Source organism: Aspergillus undulatus (assembly GCF_047715775.1).
Source record: "Aspergillus undulatus strain CBS 261.88 unplaced genomic scaffold BDV17scaffold_74, whole genome shotgun sequence".
NCBI classification, from domain to species: Eukaryota; Fungi; Ascomycota; class Eurotiomycetes; order Eurotiales; family Aspergillaceae; genus Aspergillus; species Aspergillus undulatus.
In genome coordinates, this window is record NW_027396678.1 from 52656 (window position 1) to 75226 (window position 22571).

General features: G+C 53.3%; 8 protein-coding genes across 8 annotated transcripts; 4 read left to right on the top strand and 4 right to left on the bottom strand.

Moving 5' to 3' along the window:
- Positions 1-605: 605 nt before the first annotated feature.
- Positions 606-3074, bottom strand: BDV17DRAFT_284924 (Zn(II)2Cys6 transcription factor; the record flags this gene model as incomplete). The annotated part of the gene is made up of 3 exons (XM_073760618.1): positions 606-2192; positions 2240-2790; positions 2846-3074. The coding sequence occupies 3 exons, from the start codon at positions 3072-3074 to the stop codon at positions 606-608; spliced, it is 2367 nt and encodes a 788-aa protein (XP_073610938.1).
- A 1597-nt stretch (positions 3075-4671) lies between these two features.
- On the top strand, positions 4672-6348 carry BDV17DRAFT_301300 (Alpha/Beta hydrolase protein; the record flags this gene model as incomplete). Its single annotated transcript, XM_073764225.1, has 2 exons — positions 4672-5243; positions 5295-6348. The coding sequence occupies 2 exons, from the start codon at positions 4672-4674 to the stop codon at positions 6319-6321; spliced, it is 1599 nt and encodes a 532-aa protein (XP_073610939.1). The 3' UTR covers positions 6322-6348.
- Positions 6349-6992: 644 nt separating this feature from the next.
- Positions 6993-8623, top strand: BDV17DRAFT_295734 (uncharacterized protein; the record flags this gene model as incomplete). Its single annotated transcript, XM_073763132.1, has 3 exons — positions 6993-7050; positions 7101-7270; positions 8228-8623. 3 exons carry the CDS (start codon positions 6993-6995, stop codon positions 8621-8623), a joined length of 624 nt encoding a protein of 207 aa, XP_073610940.1.
- A 111-nt stretch (positions 8624-8734) lies between these two features.
- On the bottom strand, positions 8735-9854 carry BDV17DRAFT_301302 (Kelch repeat protein; the record flags this gene model as incomplete). The annotated part of the gene is made up of 2 exons (XM_073764226.1): positions 9668-9854; positions 8735-9603 (listed from the first exon to the last, which is right to left on the bottom strand). The coding sequence occupies exons 1-2, from the start codon at positions 9825-9827 to the stop codon at positions 8735-8737; spliced, it is 1029 nt and encodes a 342-aa protein (XP_073610941.1). The 5' UTR covers positions 9828-9854.
- Positions 9855-10165: 311 nt separating this feature from the next.
- Positions 10166-11881, top strand: BDV17DRAFT_284927 (Zn(II)2Cys6 transcription factor domain-containing protein; the record flags this gene model as incomplete). The annotated part of the gene is made up of 3 exons (XM_073760619.1): positions 10166-10261; positions 10316-11231; positions 11265-11881. 3 exons carry the CDS (start codon positions 10166-10168, stop codon positions 11879-11881), a joined length of 1629 nt encoding a protein of 542 aa, XP_073610942.1.
- Positions 11882-11930: 49 nt separating this feature from the next.
- On the bottom strand, positions 11931-14225 carry BDV17DRAFT_222002 (Six-hairpin glycosidase-like protein). Its single transcript, XM_073755626.1, has one exon. It carries the CDS (start codon positions 14023-14025, stop codon positions 11980-11982), a length of 2046 nt encoding a protein of 681 aa, XP_073610943.1. The 5' UTR covers positions 14026-14225; the 3' UTR covers positions 11931-11979.
- On the bottom strand, positions 14225-15986 carry BDV17DRAFT_222016 (pyridoxal phosphate-dependent transferase). Its single transcript, XM_073755627.1, has 2 exons — positions 15405-15986; positions 14225-15354 (listed from the first exon to the last, which is right to left on the bottom strand). Exons 1-2 carry the CDS (start codon positions 15888-15890, stop codon positions 14425-14427), a joined length of 1416 nt encoding a protein of 471 aa, XP_073610944.1. The 5' UTR covers positions 15891-15986; the 3' UTR covers positions 14225-14424.
- Positions 15987-17497: 1511 nt separating this feature from the next.
- Positions 17498-19158, top strand: BDV17DRAFT_284930 (non-ribosomal peptide synthetase; the record flags this gene model as incomplete). Its single annotated transcript, XM_073760620.1, has 2 exons — positions 17498-17926; positions 17983-19158. 2 exons carry the CDS (start codon positions 17498-17500, stop codon positions 19156-19158), a joined length of 1605 nt encoding a protein of 534 aa, XP_073610945.1.
- Positions 19159-22571: the final 3413 nt, after the last annotated feature.

Consider the following 22571-nt stretch of genomic DNA (forward strand, 5'->3'; position numbering starts at 1 on the left):
CGCCAACCACCTAGGAGACATCGACCATCTCGCCCATCCAAGCGGTAGGCCCATTTCGAATCTCCACCGCCGTGCTAGCCTAGGTACTTTTCCCTGCTCGTTACACCGCTCCGCTACCGTACATAGGTAGGTGGGTACCCCGCCGCCAGGTCGCCTCGCGCTCGGTACACCATGTAACCCCCGGGCCGTGCCGTGTGCAAGCGAAACCCATGCTGGCTTCCTAAGGCTCACACTGACTGCCCTGGTCGCAGCAAACGTTCAATGCACCAAGCCGACAACTAACGTCCCCACCCATCTTCGAATCGGGTATAGGCAGGTAGGTAGCACCGGATACAGGTCCACCGCAATGACACGGAGCGAGTCCGGTACGTCCGCTCGGGCGCCCTGTGCGTGTCTCGCGGTGATTGAGATGTCGGGCGGGATGGGGACCGCAAGCTCGTGAGGGCTCGCTTGGGGCTTGGTGGAACATAGTGGATGAAGGAACACCATTCGTTAATGAGCGGTATGGGCCCCTTCAATGGCTTGTATCAATTTATGTAGGAATATCAATGCGGCTTTCCATCTCCTCCGCAAAGGACCGGGGCTTGAACCACTATATTACACTATCACCACCGCCGCCCGTCGAATTCAGACCCAAAGAGACCATCACTATAGCTGATCACCCTATCTAGACCGGTAAATTGCTGATCAAGCAGCATGTGAGACATGGCCATTGATTCATCCGACTCTGTATTTAACTCTGGCCGCAGGATATTGGTAACCTCGCCATTGTTGGGGATGCCAATATTTAGGGAGAAGGCATTTGTCGTCATGGTTGGGACTCGCTGGCTGGGGTACGTTGACTGAGATGGGACATTACCCACGGAACTTCTGGTTTGAACAGGGCTTGTTCCAGACGGATCGTGAAGAGGGCCAGCATAAGAACGCGATGAAGCTGCTGTGTTGGAAGATTGAAGTGGACTGTGGTTGGCGTTGCAGGGCTCGAGTGGCAAAATGTCGGATTGCGAGTGCGGTTCTTCGGCTGAATGAGGTACCTCAGTAGTATACGCCGCGATGTTGATCGCAAAAGACTCATCCTGGGTGCATCGCCTGTGCATCTGAAACAAGATTGAAGAATACTTTGCAGGAAGGTTGTGATGACCTGACCCGTCGAGGTTCCCCTTCCAGCGAGTAGACATTGTATCAAGGCACTGGATGAGAACCCAGAATTCTGGCGTGACACTTTCTTGGCTATGGCTACGTTGCCAGTGTATAAGAAGAGCTCGCGCGGCTATAAACACGCAAAATGCAAACTGGCTGCTGAGAGGAGACCCTGAGAGGGAGCTCGTGAGGTAATGATTGGTGATGGAGGCGACTTCGACTGCGGCAGTCTGGCATGTATCCATACTGCAGAGACTGGGAAGGCGACTCTTGAACGGCCATTCGGGAAGTGGAAATGCAATGGGCTGATGAAGGAGGATCATGGATGCGTTGTGGGTGACATGGGCAAGGGTTAAGTTAGGGTCCATTCTCGCGGTACCCTGCTGGGCAACATTGACCGTCCATTTTTGAGGAAGAAGCATTTTCCAATGTACTAGACGAAGATCGAGTTCCTTGAAGCGGGTGAGCCAGGCGCCGAACTCTTTCTGTTCGTTCAGATTGACTTTCTGCTGCAGGAAATATGTTGTGACCCGACTGAGCGACTCGGTCGCCTCGATGCAATAAGCGTAGGCCCCGACGGTTGACATGTCTGCGGTTGAGGACGCCGCGCCAGGAGACGTACCAGCGTCCGAAAGCGTATTCTCCTCCTCTTCTGTTCGAACTGGGGCGGTATGTGTAGGAAGGAAAGCAATAGGGTTTCCGATGCGACCGGCCGATTTGTCCCAGATCCCAAAGTATGGAGTTACAACAGGGACCTCCTTACGCCAGGTGATCCCATCGCACGGCAAACGGCGACGAACATCGTCAGCGGTAAGACTTGTATTCCATCCCATGCTCACAGAGCACAAGCGGTCCAGGGCGAAAATGCTCCAAAAGACCCTTCGTCGCTCTTCGGCTTCCGTCCAGTCAGCGTGTCCTGGCAGTGTCTTGTATGGCTGTGAGAAAGGGGGTTGGATGGCCTCGTCATGCTCCACGGTGAGTTGAAGGTATTCCACCATTCGAGATAATGAACCAACTAGTGGCCATGCTTGGGTGGTATGGCCGTTGCCAATCTATACCCGTTAGCAGGCACGAGAAGGAAGAATGGGTGTAACCCTACATCGTCAGATGTGATGATGACGAGGGCCTGAAGATTCTCCACCGATGGATGCTTCAAGGCCTGCGACACTAACCAATCCCTCACACTATCTCCCTCGTTTGTGAGCTCTTTGACGTAATCAGCAGTATCACTATCTTCAATATACCGTCGAGCGACGAGCATCATAGACTGCATCACCAGGCGGAGGTTTTCTCGTTCGGAATCGTCCATAAGTCGTCTGCGAAACCGACTCTCATGGATGATTGGGGTCCATGGGTGAATATGTATAAAGTAGGCTTCAAGGACATGGCTCAGGATGGAGTCATCAGGTATATTCGGGAGACGCGGTGAAGGTGCGTATGCGCCGTCTTCATTTTGTCGCCGCCGTTTTGAGGAACGGCCAGTGTGGCTTTCAGGTTGTCTCAGTAACGGTCCCTTGTCAAGCTTCTGGAGGCTCGTTGCGAGTGTGGACAAGAGGGTATGAATGGTTGAGTCGCTTTGTGGAGTAGGTCTGTCGCCTTCAATACCATCCAGCTTGTCTTGCTGCTTCGACACGGAGCGCTCTAGGGCATCTTGAGAAGGGCCCATCAGTAGAGGTCAGACAAGAGAGACAGGCAAGCGACCCACCCAGTCTACGATGGATATTATCCAATGCCCCAGCCTTCATTCCGGGTTTGGCACGTTTTGTCTCGTAATAGCACTCGGAGAGGGTTTTCCGGCAATGCTGACACGCCGGTAGCTCTCTCGAGCACCGAAGCTTGCGTCTTCGGCACGAGTTGCATGCATGGCCGACTTCTTGGCCACGGGGCGGGTTCTCGGTCGATCCGGACGAGTCTGGACCGTTGTAGTCATTCATCCCTTTAACATCATTGCTTCAGAGACCTCAGTGTCAAATGCGATCTCAGGAGGGAGCATTGTGAGCTCCAGATGTTGGATGCTTTGAAACTCCCCCGCAATTCGCAGGAGATGGCCCGAATGCCGAGCTGCCGCCATTTTCCCGGCAGCCCTATGTCTGCCATAGACTCGCCATCTCGTCCAACTTTTCCGGGCTTGTGCGTAGCAACAAAAAGCCACATGCCCGGAGAAATTAGCGTCATTTCATGCCCTCCGGTTTGTTAGCTCTCTGGTGGCAGACTGGCGTTGGACGTTTCACAGCTTGGATTACAATTATCCCGTCCACCAGAGCGCCTTGGCTTCGGCATCGGGGGATTGACGGCGGAGGTCGGAGCACAATCTCCCGATAGCTTGAATTGAAATCATAGGGGTCTGAGGGATACGTCAGGGGAGGGAAATATTATGTTTATAAAGAAGCTCATCGCATAAGATAGTACTACCCGTCGGTGCAGACGATACCGACACCGAGAGAAGAGAGCATCCGAAGAGTGTCGAGATCACATTTTTTTTTTTTTTTTTCAAATAATCAGCATCAGACCGGGCTCTCACTTGCATCTTCCCTACGTAGATAGCTGAGAGGGCTCTGGGTCGCTCCTTCCTCTACAATATCACAGTCCTGGCGTCCGTGCGAGGCGTCACTTTAGGCTTCAAGACGTAACGATAAGTTTCAGCTTTCGGACAGTGAGCCAGTGTCACTTCTTATATTACTGGGTGTCTGTCAATTCTTTTAGTTCAGAGATGTTGCGTCGCGAAACCTTCCCGCTCGTGGTTATGTCTTCATCGGCGCCCACCTCCATCACCAGCCACTGGCATAGAGAACAACTTGATCAACGCTTCCCACAGCCAAATTCAGCCGTATATAATCTCTGAGGGATATCATTGCTTAAATAGTATTCTTTAATTTTGCGTATAGTCGCAATGGCTTGATCTGGCCTATTGTTCTTCCGCAGTGAGACTATATATATCTGTGCATGCGCTCTATGCAAAGACGAGCACATCATCCGCTTTCATTGGCGACAATTTGGACCAAGGCCGGGCGGGATAACCAGACAACATGGCAGACAAAGTCATCCGCTTTTCGGTATGTATATTCATCAGAGATGCCAACGGTGCTGGCAGCTCCTTGTCGCTCCCTTGTTCCAGCGCACTGACGGGAGCGCGGAATTCCGCCATGCTTGATTCAGGTCGTCAATCACGGTAGTCTGGGGCCAACGCTTTACCAAGATCGGTCGAATGGCGCGCTGGGAAGCCTTGCCAAGCTGTACAGGCCCATCATGACGGGTCAACGAGCAAGGTTTGGAAATTCGACAAGGGCCTTGGATCGTGGCTCAGTCGCAAATGTGATTTGTCTGGCTAACCCATAAATTCGCAGGGCTGAGCACTGACATGACATGATGGAAGCTAGAATCAGTCAGCTATTCTCAATCAGGGCCAACACAGCGCTGACCTCATATTCCAGAGTTTATTTTTTTGACTCCATGTTTGCGACATATAAAATCCGCGTATCCCGTCTCTTGTTGGAGATGGATTCACGCCATAAGTGAAGAGCACCTGCCACTATGCTCAGCTTACTATCCTTTATCGCCCTGGCATCGGCTGCGGAGTGTACACCAGCATATAGCAATTCCCGTCCTACTGCGATTGTCGACTCGGGTGCCATTGTGGGGACCACCACACAAGTCGCGGTACCATCTGCCACCGTCACGGTGAACAAGTACCTTGGAATCCCCTTCGCCAAAAGGCCAGAGCGATTTCGCCTCCCCGAGCCCGTATCGCCCTGGCCGGGCTTCTTCGACGCGTCGCAACATGGGCCAGCCTGCTACCAGCAAATCAGCGAGGAAACCGCGGCGTTCTTCGAAGGCGTTGGCCTTGGAGTCGTGCCGAATGGCGAAAGCGAGGACTGCCTCAATCTCAATGTCTTTAGCCCTGCGACAGCCTCTGCTGGCTCCAAGGCAGTGATTGTGTGGATCTATGGAGGGAGCTGGCAGAACGGTGCCAATTCGCTGCCTCTATATGATGGGTCTAACATCGTTGCCAACGAGGACGTTGTTCTCGTCAGCATTAACTACCGCACAAATGTCTTTGGCTTTCCTGCTGATGAGAGCATCCCGGTTACTGAGAGGAACCTTGCGTACGTTGCCTAACCCTTACTCGATTTTTGCTTAGAGTCTGACAAACACAGTCTACATGACGCGCGCCTTGCCCTAGATTGGATCGTTCGCAATATCGCAGGCCTCGGCGGAAACCCCTTTAAGATCACGATTGTCGGCGAGAGCGGCGGTTCGTCGACCGTCGACACTCTCCTCACTGCACCCCCAGACCCTCTGCCATTCCGCGCGGCCATCCTATCCTCCAGTCAGATCTCCGTCCAGGCCCAGCCCCAAACGCCGGAGGCCTACATCGCAGCCTGGAATAAACTCACCGAACTCGCCGGGTGCCCCGCCGATGACGGCTTAGCCTGCCTCTCCGAATATCTAGCCCAGGACCTCGTCAACCTCGTCACAGCCAATGACCTCAGCTTCAATGGCTTCCCCGATGGCGGCGTAACCTGGTCCGACACACCCCGCCTCGACAGACTATCCGGCAAGTCCGCACGCGTCCCAACCCTAATCGGGACAACCTACGACGAAGCCTCGCCCTTCACAATCGGGCTAAACGACACCCGCGCAGCCTTAGAATCCATCGAGCTCTCCGAATTCGCAGACATCCTCATCCCCGCCTACCCACTGGGCACACCAGGCATCCTAACAGAAAACGCACGGATCAACCGCTTCGCGACGGAATTTCTTATGCAATGCAACACGCAGGTTCACGCGAACGATACCAAGACCGCAGGCCTCCCCTCCTGGCGGTTCGTATACAACGCCTCTTTCCCGAATACGGAGTTCCTCCCGGGTATCGGCGCATACCACGCCTCGGACCTATCATCCATCTTTGGTACGTACAGACAAGAAGGCGCGACGGAGTTCCAGCACCAGCTGAGCCGGACCGTGCAAAAGGCGATTGCGGACTTTGCGAAGAACCCCACCAACGGACCGGGATGGCCTCAAGTTCCGACTGTCGGTGTCTTTGGTGATGGAGTGCGCCCGGGAGTTAGCGAGCAGGGGAAAAGGACGCTCTCTACGGTTCCGAGTCAGCTTTTGGATGCGAGGTGTCCACTGTATTATGACGTTTATAATGCGAATGCGTTGGGAGCACCGGAAGAGTAGAGCCACAAGCCTTGTGCGAGGGCGTACGTTTGCCCACCTTGATTGACATACTGTACATTAGTACACTTCGCTTCTTAATTCTATAATTCAGATAAGTTGGGATAGTGATGGACAGCTCTGGCAATCTATCTTTTTGTAGTGTTCAGCCTCCAGCTCCAGCCACTTCCCCGCGCTTCAGCTCCACTCGTTCAATTGCTCTTGTTCACCCGGGATTTCCGACCTTCACCTCTTTTGTCTTCCAAGTTTCGCTATCTCTCTCACGGTAGCATCGAAACAATCCACGCCGGCCAATCATCCGGGAGAAATCTGTTTTCGCGATCTGTGTCGCCGGCTGTTTCGCCTCTCAGAATGATCCTAGCTCGAATTGATTTGATGCATTTCGATTGACCCAATAACAACGCATCGCCAAGATGAAATCTCAAAGCGCGAGGTACGATGGTTTGAGAAGCGAGCCCAGAGTTTTGAACCACTCACCTTCGAGCCTCGAACCTACAGGGCTGGAGCCCGACCGAGTTTGAGGCTGAGCCTCGAGCTCAAGCCTCACAGCCCCTGACCTGGCGAGCCCTGGTTGACAGGTAAGCTCAGGCGCTGGCACTTGGCGCCCCCAAAATTTCTCTTTCGGTGCAGATTCAGAAAATCACGACATTTCTAGTGGCTGATCTCTGGCCAAAATGAGGGTTTTCAGCGCATTTGCGCTGAGTGTGGCTTGTGCGGCCATGCTGCCACTGCGTGAGACAAAACTATCCATCGTATTGCGTCGTTTTTACTCGTCATTTTAGTCTTCCTTGCCCAATTCTGCGGCGGGGGCGTTGTTGTCACGAGCCAAGACGATCTCGACGAAATATCCGGCCTCTGCACGACCATTAACGGCTCCATCGGCATTGACGAGAATTACTCTGAGCCCTTTGCCCTGAATGGAGTCACCAACATCACTGGGGGCCTTGAAATTGTATTGCCAACACAGCGACTGCTCCAGAGCTATCCTCGATTGAATTGCCGGACCTTGAATATATCGACGAAATCAAACTTCCGGATTCAAGTATTAAATCATTTGCCGCCCTGCGGCTTCAGTCTATTGACAACATCTGGCTCGGCCAGGTCGGGCTTGGGAGTGAGGCTCGGTTCCCATCTTTGACAGAGGCGCGATATCTGGACGTCACTGCGAACCAGTCAACGTATGTCACTCGCGCTGAAAAAAAATCACTGGCTCTCTCTCCGGCGTTGCGGCATGGACGAATGATTCCTACGAGGACCATAGCGAGACAGGTACTTTCTTGAATCTGACTTTTACGTCTCTCACGCCTGCCGGCGATATTTCCATAACGGCGAGGACATCGAGGTTTGCCAGCTGCGATAATATCAATTGAGATGCCAGGCGCTGACTAGTCGCAGCATCTTACTACCGAGCCTGGCCAATGCTAGCACGGATGGTTACGGTGGTGGCAGCGGGAATATCAATGTACATGTCCTTGGTTCTCCGGCCCCCATCAGCTTCCCAAAACTGGACCATGTGAGGGGCCGTCTATTGAATTGAAGGGACTTATCTCGAGGTAAGCAAGGGCTGCGCCGAAACCGTGTCTTATCACAATCTGGAACTAACGCATTTTAGTCTCGATTTCGGCTCTTTCACCAACGCGATGGGCATGTCATTCAGCATAGGTACATCATACCCCCTTAAATGTCAGCCTCAATATCAAAAAAGCTGGGAGTATTTCCCTGAGCGGTTTGATTGACGGGTATGCAATTAACCTCTTTCCCTGCCCTTCGTCATCCGCCGTGGCCTCCCCTGACATCCCCTGACTCTTGATTGACGGCTATAACAGGGTCGACCTCCCCAACCTCTCGGGCTTTCCGAAACTTCCAGATAACTTCAGACCTCGCGCTTGACTGCGCTCCATTGGACTAGCACTTCAACGAGATTTCGGACAAGATCCAGCAAAGCAGGTGGTATAAGGGAAAGTACAGCTGTACATCCGCATCCGAATCCAATTCCAGGTCTGCCTCCGAGGATTCCGACTCCGAGAGAAAGGAGTCATCAACGGATATCGAGGTCACCATCGGCGTCGTGGTCAGTGTTTTTAGAGTTGCCATTCTCGTGTTCTCGTATATTCGGTGGTGGTGGAGGAGGAGGAAGCATGGTGGGTTTGGGAAGCCTAAGAGTGTCAATGACGAGGTGGAACTACCAGCGTACTCGGCTTCTCCTCTTGAGGCCGTTCGAGCTACGAATGGTTGTGGGGATGGTCATGCTGGTATTGGGCGTCCGGATACTGATGAGGCGCCGCCTGCGTACTCTTCTCGGTAGTAATACGGCTTTGTTATTGCATAGCTACTAGTAAGAAGCAACCTTCAACATTCTGTACTCATTCATTCAGAGTTATCGCTATTCTAGCGTTACTACAGCCGTAAATTCGATTCACTGAAAGTCCAGTATCCAGACGTCGCCCAACCGCTCATTAGACTCGGCAAGACCACCATGGACAACGATCCGAGATTCTGAAACCCCCATCACATCTGCATCGAACCAGCCACGAGCTGGAGGGGCTTCACCTCCACCCTCGACATCGACATCAACCTTTGCCCATTCACTCGACCCGACATGGAATGCCCAAATGTCAGACAACATCTTCCCAGCCCCCTGATGTCCCAAACTACTAGGATCATGTTCGCCGAACATCGTGACCAAGGACGGCTTCCCATCAATGATAACAGGGAGAAGACAGCTCACGCTCCGCGGGCTCGGTCCATTAACTCCATCAGCAGCATAGGCAATCGCCGTCCAGCTTCCCACGGACAAGTCAAACACATCAAGCGCCCCGCCCTGCTCCGTCTTCCCATCAAACCCGTTCATACGGTAGATTTTCCCGTCGAGATACGCGATTGATGTCCCACCTCTCTCCGGGCCAGGAGCCGGCACAAGCTCCGTCCACTTCCGATTCGGGATATCAAAAGCCCAGAGATCAGATAGCCGTCCCTTTTCAGGACACCCGGCGTGTAAGAAAAACTTGTCTTGTCCGTTACTCGTGAGTGCGTGGTAGCTCCGACCGACGGGGTATGGGGCTGCAGGGTCGGCCGGATGGACTTGGGACCATTCTCCTCCAGTTTCCGCACCTGTATCAAAGACCCAGATGGCGCCACTTTCCTCGATGGGTGTCATGGCTGTTCCGCCGCGGCCGGAGAAGATGTAGATTTTCTCGTTGACAGTTGTTGAGGCTGTGCCGACTCGTGGCGAAGGGGTGGTTGGGTGGTTAGTGAGTTTGGCTATGCCCGAAGTAGAGAACTCGCCTATAATCAATAATTTTCAGCATTGTTACCTGGGGGATTTTTTGGTACGAAGGAGATATCTTACCCGGCTCAAGCGGGACGTAGTACACAGATGAATCCACGGGCTCGCGGGGTCGCAGCTCGCCGCCGTAGATGTAGGCATTGCTGCCGACAACAGACAGGGATTGAGAGGATCGTTGTATAGATGGATCAACGAGGAGTTTCTTCCATACAGCGCGCGCCATGACGTGAGTTGAAACGGTGAAAGACAAGAGTTGGGGAGGGGTTCATTCCACGGGGATGAGCGAGAGTGGCTTTATATCGTTCCAATGGGCTCCAAAAAAGCGAATCCATCATGGCATGATGCAACTGCGTCTGATTCCGAGAATAGAGCGTAAACTTTGGCTAGAAAGAGACATGGCACTTGGTGCTGGTGATCGGTTGTATAGATAGCCACCCACAAGGTCCCCATACGCAACGGCGTAAAATATTCCCCAAACAGGTTAGACCGGTATCAATGGGTGGGGTGTTGCCAACGTCTTCAGTTCCATTCGGACAACAATCAAGCTGTTTTTTCTCAGATATGCCAGTCCAGGCTTCGCCAAAGCGCACCTCCAAACCGAGGAAGATTATACGGGGTCATTCTGGCTGCAAGGCGTGTCGGAAGAGGGGCAAAAAGGTCGGCCGCCCCCCATTTTATTGCTTACAGCCACGTACTGACCGACTTCCCCAGTGCGACGAAAGTAAACCCTCTTGTCGAGCTTGCATCAGACTTCACCTAGAGTGCAGCTATCTCACGGACTGGAGCTTTCGGAATGTCTACCAGAATACATCTCAACAAAATGCCTGTCTTCCGCTATGCACATCCCCTCTTTCCTACTTCGATACAGAGACTCGTTACTTGGATCACTTCAGACACCATGTCCAGTATCTCCTCCCAGCATATTCATCTTTTCTAGCGCTTGGGGCTGTCCAATCTCCACATCTGAAATTTGCAGTCCTTTCCATATCAGCATCCAATCTGTCAATGCTCAACACTGCCGTTCAGACGCGAAGTCTAACCCATGACGCCCGTCGATCAGTCTTCAGCCCGCTCGTCAATCAGCTCCATCAAGCCCAAGCTCGGAAGTATCATGATCAAGCACTTTCATACTGTCGCTCCACAGACCCTTATCTCACTAACTCCGAGACGGACTCCGCAGCCATCCTTACCGCATACACCGTCTTGGCATACTACCACCACGCCTCAACAAACCACCGCCAATTCCGCTTCGCAGTATGGGATACCGTCCGCTTCGTATCGCGACATAGAGACATCCTAGCCGGCTCAGAAACGGGCCGAGGCGCACTCCAAATGTGGTACCGGCTCTGCGTATCTCATCGGCTCGGAAAACCGCCTGCTCTATTACTCGAGGGCGAGGGCGAAAGTCATTTTGGACCAAATCGGTACCCGGATTCGTTTCAGAGTCTTTATCTGGATTGTATCCTGGGGATGAGCGCGGATGATCTGGTCTATGATATCTTGATTAAGACTATTGAGATTAGGAGCAGGTTAGTTGTGTTCGAGGCTGTTTCGGGATGTTATGGGTTGTCTGAAATGAGCCGGGGGATAGGCGGGGTGGCGTATAATGTCCTAAGTCACCTCATCGGTAAGGAAGCTTCTAGCGACGAGTCGGTTGAAGCAGAAAATAGCTTCATGCGCGGTCCTCATCTACGAGGACTAATGGATGTGCAGCGTGGAAGATTAGAAGTGTGGAAGACACGACTGGCGAGGAATCAGTGGCCCGATAGAGTAAACACTGAATTTCCAACGCACCGCGACGCGATGAACGCGCTATATGCTCTGTTATGTGAAATGATGTTCGACGAATCTAATAACGGCGGAGATCAACAAAATCATGTCCAGAGGATAATCCAGATCCTCAACACCCTAGACCTCGCCACATCTGCTACAGCGGACATATACACATTCAGTCTCTCTGAAGTTCTGCTGCAACTTGCTCTAGTATACAAATCCGACGCCTTTTTCACCTACCTCTTGGATGATCTATGGTCCAGGCTGGAGACGAAGGCAAGGGGCTACGAGCACTCGCACTACCCGACGCACTTGGTGAAGCGAACTATCGCGCTTCTTGCGCAGTATCGTTCCGATGGAAGAGATGTGAGGTTTGCCTTGCCGGCTGTGGCTGAGGATATACCGAAGGTTAAACTGATGGATATCTACCATCCTATCGATTTGGTTATTTGCGGTTGTGCAAGGGGAGGGAAGTATTTTGTTGAGAGAGTGAATCTTCCATAGATTGAACCTGAACTACTGTGAATGAATACACCATACTCGATCCCTGGTTACCTGGTCTCTGCAAGACCTCCATCCACAGAGGCCTTGAAGTAGAATTATTAGAACACCTTAAACTCAACCAACCTCACAGTAACCCCCTCCTTCGGCGTAAAAACCAACCTTGCACCCGCAGTTGTAACAGCTGTCCAACTAACCTCTGTAATGCCATTCCCAACAGCCTCCTCATACTCATCCCCTCCAACCTCAACATCCACCCACTCCCCATCAGCCGCAGAAAGATACTGCACCCGATAAGAATCAGGAACATCCACATCCACCCCCTCATAATCCGTAACCGCAAATGCAATCTCCGCCCTAGAAACCTCAACTTCATTCCCAAAGTCAATCGCGTACCAGATCTCCTCGCCGCTTCCAGTTCCAGCGGGCGTATCCCACCAATTCTGGATCTCGGGGTAGAACCAGACCCGCCCGTCGATTACGTAGTGGATGTCGGCGTCTGAGACGTCAGGGATGCTTACGCTGCCAGCGGGGTGCGCGGTGTTGAGGCCCAGCTGGATGGATTTTGCAATTGGGCGCGAGATTGCGGGCGGGGTGACGCGGGGGATGTCGACCGTGAGCCGCGTTAGAGATTCTGCTGTTGCGACAACCTCCCCGTCGACTTCGACGAGTAGGCCCTGCGTTCCGTACTGGTCGCCCGTAGCGTCCCATTGGACGGCGACGTCGTGCCCGTGGTATAGGACGCTTTCCAGCCGGAAATATTCTGCATCGGCTAACGGGTTCACCTCGAGGATATCATCCGCACTCGGTCGAATCCCCACGAAGCCAGAAATAACCTGGTCGATGAAGCCCGAGTGGAAGTAATGCGGGGACCGTGCGAGCCCGACAATCGGGTACCCAGTATCAGCGTTATAGTCCTCCTCCAGATTCAAAGTCCCGCCGTAATTGGGGTTATAATGCAGCTCGGCGTACTGTGTTAGCAGGTTATTGTAATCGACTTTCGTTATAATTCCCTCGCCCACAGAGACGGGGTAGTGGTCTAGCAGATTCGCCAGCGCTGTTAGCGCTTGCGTCGTTTGATAAGGCCACGCGGGACCATTCCATTGGCACTCCGGTTGTGAGCCTTCGTAGCGGTACTGGACCATGTAGTACTCGTAACTTGGCTCATTGGTGCGGATTCCGTGTGCCCCGGCGAGTTTCTCGGTATCGAGAAGATGCTTCCATGCCTGCGCGTATTCTTCGGTATCATCAGGAAGATCATGCGTCCAGGGGACGTACCCGACCAATTCCCGTCCGCGGATGGGGTCCCAGTACGTGACGTTTTCGTTATCGACGTAGAACCTATCAATGAAGTGCTCCAGCGTGCCGTTCCAGAGGTGTTCCTGCACGAGGGACTTCAGCGTCTCTGCTTTCTCGGCGTACTCTGTGGCCGTAGCATCGTCGCCGCTCAGACGCGCGAGGTTCGAAATTGCCAGCGCATTTGCATACTGGTAAGCGTTTATACTCGGTCTAAACGCCTCCCCCCCAAGGAACCCATCATACCCACCAGACGCATCAATTGACGCAATCGTATACTCCGTCGCGTCCGTAAGGGGCTGAATATAATACAACCCCTTTGTAGTGTCAAACCCCCCAAACCCCAGACTCGCATTCCAACCACCATAAACGCCCTTCATACTCTCGATCCTGGCCACCGCATCATCAAGCACCCCATCAACAAGAAACCCCTGATACACGCCATCGGCAAGGACCTCGCTGAACTGTGTGTGGTCCGTGATATCACTGAATAGGATATCGGCGTAGTCTTCCTTGAATCGGCGATCGCGCAGCCACCGGCCTTCCCGGAGCTGGTAGTTTGCTGCGTTGATGAGGATTGCGTAGGGGCTTACTTGCCAGCTTACGTCGTTGATGAACTCTGTGGAGAGGAAGCCTAGTTCTCCGAGGTCACGCTGGTGCGCGCGAAAGAGGGACCAGCGGTAGTAGTAGACTTCTTGGAGAGCGTGGTTGGAGCTTTCGAAGAGGGGGATTCGGTTGAGGTACCAGGGGCCGTCGTTGGCGAAGTATTCGCTGGTTATTGCGGTGGCGTTGAGGGCTGTTGCGGTCCCAGTGAGGGACGCAAGGAGGAGGGGGGATTTGGGAAGTTTCATGCTCAGTTGATAAATACAGATTGAGTATGATGGCCGAAGGTTTGGCTTCGCATAAGTGGCGCCCTTGATGGGAGCAGGTCATGGCAAAATATATTTTGGGAATGTTGCATGCTACGCAGCAAAGCGGCCCCCAACATCCCCCGCCTGCTACCCCATGCATACGCAATTAACCGTGCAGTGGGTTTTTCAGCGAAGAAGGGACCGATTGGTGTTTAATCTCCTGATCGTCATTTCGATCGGGCTTGGTGCTCCAAACCCCGCCCGGAGTTTCTGCATTTTGTTCTCCTGTGGAGGCTGCCAGTTCCGATGATGCTCCGACGATCATGCAACGACTTGAACAATGCTCCTGCTCTAACTTCATTTGCAAAATGGCCGATACAAGTGGAATTAAGGGACAATCTATAGACAAGTATGTGCCCGAAATGACTCTTCACAAACTTCATTCTCACAAAGGCCCAAAAAGCAGGTCCGACACCATTTCTGCGAAGTGGACTCAATACCGCAGACATAACACCAGGCGGGCATTGTCCCATCACGATCTGCTTCTGCGGACAAGTGCGCCCGACGTTCCCTGCTCAGGGTGCCAAATACATATGTCCTGAGAGCCTCGCGGTCGGCGTAGGGAGCGTCGAGCTTTGGCAGCCATCTCACAAAAGGGCAGCGCCGACGAACTGCTGACATGACGTTGAGTGGCATCGAAATTTTGCGATCGATTGCAATGAGACCACCGAGCCCGTGGATTGCTTGGTTTGGGTGATACTCATGAATAATGTCGCAGAGAGCTGCCCGGATGTCAAGACTTCGCTGCGGCCAGTCTTCGAGTTGCGCGGTGTAAAGGATTCCCAGTGCATTCAACAAGACAGGCATAACGATCGGTCTGCTCACCATCGCACGCCAGTACATGATACTTTGTAGAACGTCGGTCTTCTTCCAAACCCCCAGTTGGCGCGTCATCGGGCCGTCGAAATTGATGGCCACCCCACTGACTCCCATTCCTTTACCGAAGGAAACGAGATCAGGCTTGTCATCCCCGTACTCGCTGCGTTGAAAGGCAAAGGGCGCGCCGCAGCGGATGGCGGTTAGGGCTTCGTCCACAATGAGCCACATCTTTTGTTCCGCGCAGCACTTTTGGAGCATCTTGAATCGCTCGGGCGGAAGGACTGCGCCGTCCTCGGTGCTGACCATGTCAACGACAACAGCGACACATCCATCTTTCCTAGCCGCGCGGAGGGACTTGCTCAGTTCCTGCGGTGACTCGGTCATACAGAGCACCGTTGGTTTGGGCCCAGATGCAATGATTTGGTATTCCCATTCTTTCGACGCATGCGCCTGGAAATGTCAGAGAAATATGACCCTTTTCTTCTGTATGGACGACAAACCAGAGGACCGAACGCTGCACCATAGATACCGGGGATGATGGCGAACTTCGGTTGTTTAAGATGTAACTGATTCCACCCCAGATATTCCAGGACAAAGTCTTGGATTTTCTTCCCATTCTCGGTCGGCAATGAAGTGGGCGCCAAGCCTGGTTTGCCTAAAACAGCCGGACTGGTTGAGCAGGTGTTGAGGATTAAGCTTGCGACAGTAGTCGGTAGAAGCGCGTCGCTGACATGGGCATGCAGCGAAATGGGATAGTAGCCTTGGAAAAAGTCACGGAACAGCAGGGTATACTCAGAAAGAAGACTGTGATACTTGCGCTCAACTTTGGCTGGGTTTTGCCCGTATTCATGCCAAAGCTGGCGCATCCTGCCATGCTTCAGGGTGCTCTCCCCCGAGTAGACGCACCCCCATGCGTTGTGAAAGTCGTGGTCTGGAAGGGCCACTGCGCCATTGGCGTGGCCATTGGCCCCAGTCGCGCTTTCCATTTTGATGGCCTGTGGTGGAGTGGAAAAGAAGGAAAGCGCATCAGCATCCTCTCATGACGGGGCGACCGCCATTCCTTTCATTGTGTTGAGTCGTCCATTGCCCCTCCTCGTAGTAGCTGTCATATTTTGTACGACGTTTTCTTGCGATGCTGACTGGCCATCTGCACTTGATCGACGGCTCATGGCTCGGGATTACAGTTCTATAGGTATGCAGGCCATGCACCTTGGATCACATTTCCGCCTTGGCCGTGTACTAATGGGACAATCATGTCTTACACGTGGTCGAGGAGTTAGGAACACAGCCAAAAGCGCTCTCAGGCTGGACGTGCAGTCAAACGCCACAAATGTGACTGTTTTCATGCTCACTGCATAGGGTTCGCATCCTGGAAGTCCGTCGACTAGACCAACTCCTATCTAATGCTCTGCCCCTGCTGCGTTGTGGCTGGCTACTCGGCTTGCGGGCAGAGACTGGGCTGGCTGATGTCTCTCAACAGCTTCTTGGATCTTCACTCAAGCTGCAGATGTTTGCTATTGCAGCTGGCCGAGAACTTTTAGCCAAAACTCACGCTGGGCCCGGGCGAACTGAGAACCGGCCTTGTCCGGAGCCAATGATCGGCATAATGCATCTGACTTGACTCGAAGGAAATCCAGGAACGCTGTGCTACTGTGACGCCGTTCATGCCTTTGCATTCGTTGCGGGGAAAAGACATGGCGAGCTGCGCGTCTGGGACTGTCCACCCGCGAACTTTATGTCCTACCCTCCCCCGGAGTTTGGCAGAAAGTAGTTCCCAGCTATCAATCAGTATTTATCGCTGAGTGAGAAGTTGCCCGCTATCATGTCGCCCGCCTTCATTGAGATCGAGGCCCAGGAAGACAGGGTCCCTCCATGCCTCTTCCCTATTGCGAGCTTACCCACGAATAACGAAAGAGCGGAGCTTGTTTCCCAGCACTTGCTTCTGGAAAAAACCTTGACCGATGTTGAAAGTCTTGTTGACAGCGACCAGCTCACGATTCCAATTGCTCTCCAGACAGCATGGGCCCTGACACTTCGCTGCTTTGCGCCATCGGACGTTCTCATTTTTGCCTATTGCGAAGATGACAAGAGTAGCACATGCACATCAACTCTCATCGGTCGGGTTGATCAGACCGAGATGATGGCAGTTTGTTTGCAGCAGTTCAAGGATCAATTGCCAATCTCTACCTTGGCAGCACCTGCTGGGTTTGCCATTCACAGGCTCGACGGCCAGCCTTCTCGTGAGCTATGCAACACAAGGCTTCATTACCGCAACAGAGATGACGGATCGGGCCGGGCTCTTGATCCAACACAGGAGGACCTTACCCTCACGGTATGCAAGCAGAATGGGCAGCTCCGGGGCTCAATTGCCTTCTATCACAATGTTATTACCGAGGCCATCGGTAGCAGCGTCCTTCAAACCTTCAAGCACATCTTATCACAGATCCTCAGAGGCCCCCATAACCACGTTGCAACCCTGTGTTCTGATGCGGACAGGGCCACGATCAAACTATTGACTCAGAGCATATCTTCTCCGCACGATAGGTGCGTTCACGACATCATCATTGAGCAATGCAAGGCTCATCCGGAGCGTATGGCGGTTCAGTCTTGGGACGGAGATCTGACATATGGGGAGCTCGACGACCTTTCCCTCCGGTTAGCCCATCACCTGGTAGCGCTGGGCGTTGGACCCGAGAAGTATGTTCTCAGCTGCTTCGAAAAATCGACATGGGCCATTGTTGCCCGCCTGGCTGTCCTGCGAGCGGGAGGCGCCTATATATCTGTCCTTGCCACGAACCCGCCTCTTTATCTAGACTCTGTTGTTAAACGTACCGATGCCCAGTTTCTGCTCAGCGATGCAAAGTTTGGGAGTCGTTTCAAAGATCTGTGTCCAACCTTTGTCGGCGTCACTCCGCAATGGCTTCGCAGCCTGCCGTTGAACCATGATACCCCATGCGACACAGTACGGCCGGATAATGCCTGCCTTGTTCTGTTCACATCGGGCAGCACCGGACAACCAAAGGTAAAGAGTAGCTCGTGATCCGCCAGACTATCATGTCTATACTGACGTCAGTTCAGGGTATTGTCCAAGTCCATCAGTCTTACGCAACTTCAATCAAAGACTACGTTCACAATTTCCACCTCGATTCAACGACTCGCTTCCTCCACTTCGACGACTACGCCTTTGACATCAGCAACCTCGAGTTCTTTGTGCCCCTCTTCGTCGGCGGCTGCTGTTGCGTCCCGCCCCCGATGAAGACGGCGGATGATTTGGTCTCAGCGATTCGCAGTCTAAACGCGAACATCGCCTTCCTGACACCCACTGTCGCCGTGAAGCTTGATCCCGCCGATGTGCCCAGTTTGCGAACAATATGTGTCGGAGGTGAGCCCTTGCCAAGGGAATTAATTACCAAATATAAATCCAGCGGTACTCATCTGGTCAATCAATTCGGCATGGGGGAGGTGGCAATATGCTGTGCATACAACAACAACATCCAGCTGAATCGTGGAAACACAATCGGAATACCAGCGACTGGCGCAATTTGGATTGTAGACCCCTCATCGCCAGAGCGCCTCCTCCCCATTGGAGCAGTAGGTGAACTTGTCATCGAGGGACCGCACCTCTCTCGCAGGTATCTTGACAACACCGCCGTTTCCCGCACTGGCGCAGGCTTCTTGACAAAACCACCTCGCTGGATGAGCGAGATGCACCCAGATCGCATTGCAACGCGCTTGTACCGCTCCGGCGACCTGGGGCGTCTCAACGCTGACGGAACGCTGGATTACATTGGGCGCAAGGACACAATCCTCAAACTCGACGGATGTCGCATTGATGCGGTGGAAGTGGAGCACCAGGCGCGCAAATGCCTGTCTCCGAGTGATGCTATCATAGTCGACCTACTTGGTGCCATCGACGGGAATGAGGATCCCAAGTTAACGGCCCTACTCTACCTAGACGACCACCCCAACGCTGCAGCACCAGTGGCTAACGGCGAGCCGGCCATCACCAACGCAGCTGACGATGACCTCGCGACCGAGAAGGTCAATGCAATTCAGCATGCCATTCGATCCGTTCTTCCGCCTTACATGGTTCCCTCTGCATATTTCCTGGTGAGCTGGGTGCCGAGAACAGCGTCGAAGAAGACAGACCGCAAGAAGATCCGCGTGATTGCCCAGAGGTACTACATGGCTGAGCGCAAGATGAGGAGTAAGTCGCCCTTCTTCGTTCAGCAGGGGCAAATGCTCCCTCCTTGAACTTGGTCTTGGTCGGATGCCCCTAGTGAGTGGGCCTCGATGGATGAGGTCCGTCTAGTCAGAATGCATGCGTTGTCAAAAAGAATAAGCCCAGAATATAAGCAGTACGTAAACGCAACATCCGGGGACAGACCCGAAACCAGTGAACTCCAGGCTCCCATTACGAGAATCCGGAAGCGGTACAGCGCTGCGAACCGGATCGCTGAAGAACCCCTCGGTGCGATTCAACCCCTCCAGATCCCGGGTCTAGATGCATCTTTCAGCTATCACGCGCATACGCCAAGCAGTCATTTTGCCAATATTCCGGATCATGGTCCGTTTGCCAGAAGTCGGACGCCCAGGTCGGAGCCCCGTCATTGGTCTTGCCACGCTTACCTGCAGATCTAGTGCTTACTTCATGGCCCGTACACCACGATAGTTGCCTTGAGCTCCAGCTCGGACAAACGACTTCCATTTCCAGAATGCAGTACAGGATTAATGCCTGCAGATCGCAACGATTGGCTCCGGACCTTCCCCTCATCTGCACCACATTACAGTCTGTGCTCGGGCGTTGCAGCGGCCGAACCATCCGAAAGATCCGAAACACTCTACAGTCTGCACAAACAAATGGAGTAGTACCTGGGAGACCAATGCGGGTAGCCTTATTTTTGCTTGCACTTGAGCACGGGCCAAGCGTTTAACCGACTGGCCGGCCAGCCATAGTCGGCATTAGCTTGGCTGGCTGAAAATTGATGGAATACCTCGCAGGGGCCGTGGTAGACAGAGTAAAGCGAAGACATGTGATCTTGTGACCTCTGGCCAGGTGCATGAGGTGCTTGCAGGTAGCAAACAACAAGTCTTGAAAAAGGGCTGGCTGGAATCGCAGGTGATGGGGGGGACGAGCAGTGATCAGGTCTGGCTCTGTTTCTAATATTATCATTCCCCTGAACGAGTGCAGGCTTTGTCCAGTAGTGTACCGGGATATTGCATACCAAACCATACCACACTGCACGGTAGCCCTTCCATGGCCCTTTTGACCCGTTATCTTGCAAACTGTGGCTACCTGATGTGCCGCCCAAAAGGAGAACAGTGGGGGGTATGAATGGTACTGGTAGATTTCCCCAGCTTCTTGATGTCAGAAGGGCATGCTTGTCCTACACAGATGCACAGCCCCAGCTCACAGACTCGCAAATACTCACCCATCTCCGCGGCATCCAGACGCCAATGCACCTGCATTGCACGGACCCAGACAAGCCACGTATGAACAAAGCCTCGATGTTCTTTCCGTAGGTAGGAACGGGTGTGGACTATGAGGGCCTCGGTGGGGGGGGCGCTGGGCAAGTTTCACGTGCAAGGCTTTTGTCAGACAAAGCTATGGGCACGATTCTCTGCTTATACTGCGAAGAATGCAGTGTGTATTTCAGCTGTAGAACCTTGTTGTTCGCAGTGAGCAAGATAGTGAAACTTGCCCAAGTCTCGAGTTCGGCGCTGGGAAAAGAGATAGATTCCAGTACTGCTACAATCGTTCCTATCGTGTTTTCTGAGATATTGTTCGATTGAAGTATACTCTGTACATCCACAATGAATGAAAGTGCCCTGCTATCTCCCCGAGCTACCTTTCCATCACCCGCGCCAATGACATCACGCGCGCAAACAGCCAGGCTGTCCTCAATGTCCCGGTCAGCCTATCAGGGCTTATACTGAATCGGCGTCGCCAATTTATCAACAAGCTAGAAGCGTCAGCGGCGCACACCACTTCACTAAAACCAATACGTACCCATTTCTTCAGCTCATCCTCCTTCCCGGCATCCCTCAGGTCCTGGAAAATCTGATCGGTGTGTTCTATCCAGCCCGAGAGCATCAGTAAACACTGGAATTGGCGCTGCCTCAATCAACGTGAAGACTTACCAGCTGTCCGGTGGAGCACATCCCGAGTAACCCTATCGCCCGCGAAGCTTTCAATAAACGCCACGGCCTCCGGGTCGTTCCCGACTTGGGAGAGATCGTAGAGGACGGCTATGTAACGGGCTATCAGGAACTGTAATGGTGCTGGTTGTGGCAGCGGAAGGCAAAGGACATACCTTGCTTATCATAGCCTTTAGGCTTAAGCTCCTGCTTACACTGTCGAATTGCCTTTCGGAACTCGCCAGAATCCCCCTCGTTCGGGACGCCGTCCGTGATGGTGAGTATGAGGAGGGGTCTCGGGAGAACACCCTGCGCAATGACATCGTAGACCATCGGCTTGAGGATCTTAGTGGTTAGATTCGTGCCTAGCTTCGTTGATCCCTGCGGCGTGAATGTCATTCGCTGTTCTACTGCCGGTGCGCGGAGGTTGTTCGCGGTGCTGTCATCCTTGTTGATAAAGCGCAAGTGCACGCCCTTGTTGTCGCCGACGAGGGTTGTGGCGACGTCCGTCATGAGGGTTACGAGGGCGCGGGCGCGGACCATGCGGTTGTCTTCGGCCATGGAGCCGCTGTCATCTAGACAATGCACAAGGATGTCAATATGTATATTTACGCCGGTTGGAGATGGTCGACCATGTTACGTACCGATGTAGAGGACTGGTTGATAAAGAGCAGACCTTGCCAGCTTCATAATGATGTCTGGTTGGCTGAGAACATTTGTCTGGTCTTTGCGTAGGGCTGCGGCCTTTTCGGCGACTTCTTGGACGTGCGGATCGCCTGGCGGGAAGAAGTCGTCGAGGCCGTTCTCCTGGATGATGTTGCCGATGTTGTGCTTGAAGTCGTCGACGGTTTGCGGGTCGGGAATGTCCTGGGTAGGGCGATTAGCATGCTCTAAATGTAGGTATATTTGACGGTTTCGATTTCACTCACTGTTCCGGGAGGCGGATTAGAGCCAGGAGGCGTAGGGTTGGCCTGGTTATACGCGGATCGAATAACATTCTGAATGATGTCCTTCACACCGGGCCACTTATCGGCGTAGGCGAGGGCAAACAAGACGGCACTGACAAGTAGCTGTGCCAAAGCAGAGGCATATCCACCTTGCTGGGCCTTTGGCGCAAGGGCGTTCTTGATGGCAGCATTCGTGCTCTGGTCTGCCAGCGCAATGGCCGTTTCGCCTCGAGCATTGGTCTTGGTCTGAGAGGCACCCGCCTCTACGAGCAGCTTGACGACCTCGGGATCGCGCCCTTGTGTGATCGCGACCATAAGGGGGGTCTCGTTGTTCCATTCGGGGCTAGACGCGTCGACATTTGGTTTGGGCTGTTGGTCCAGGAGTAACTGCACAATGCGCGCTCGGTTTTGCTTTGCATTGGCGGCAAGGTAGAGGGGGGTGCGGCCGTCGCGAACGGGCTTGTCGGCGGCTGCACCGCTTTGAAGGAGGAGCTTGACGACGCTGGGGTGGCCGTTCTTGATCGCGAGAGCGAGGGGTGTGAAGCCGTTGCCGTCTTCGGTGTTGATCTCGACGAGGGCCAG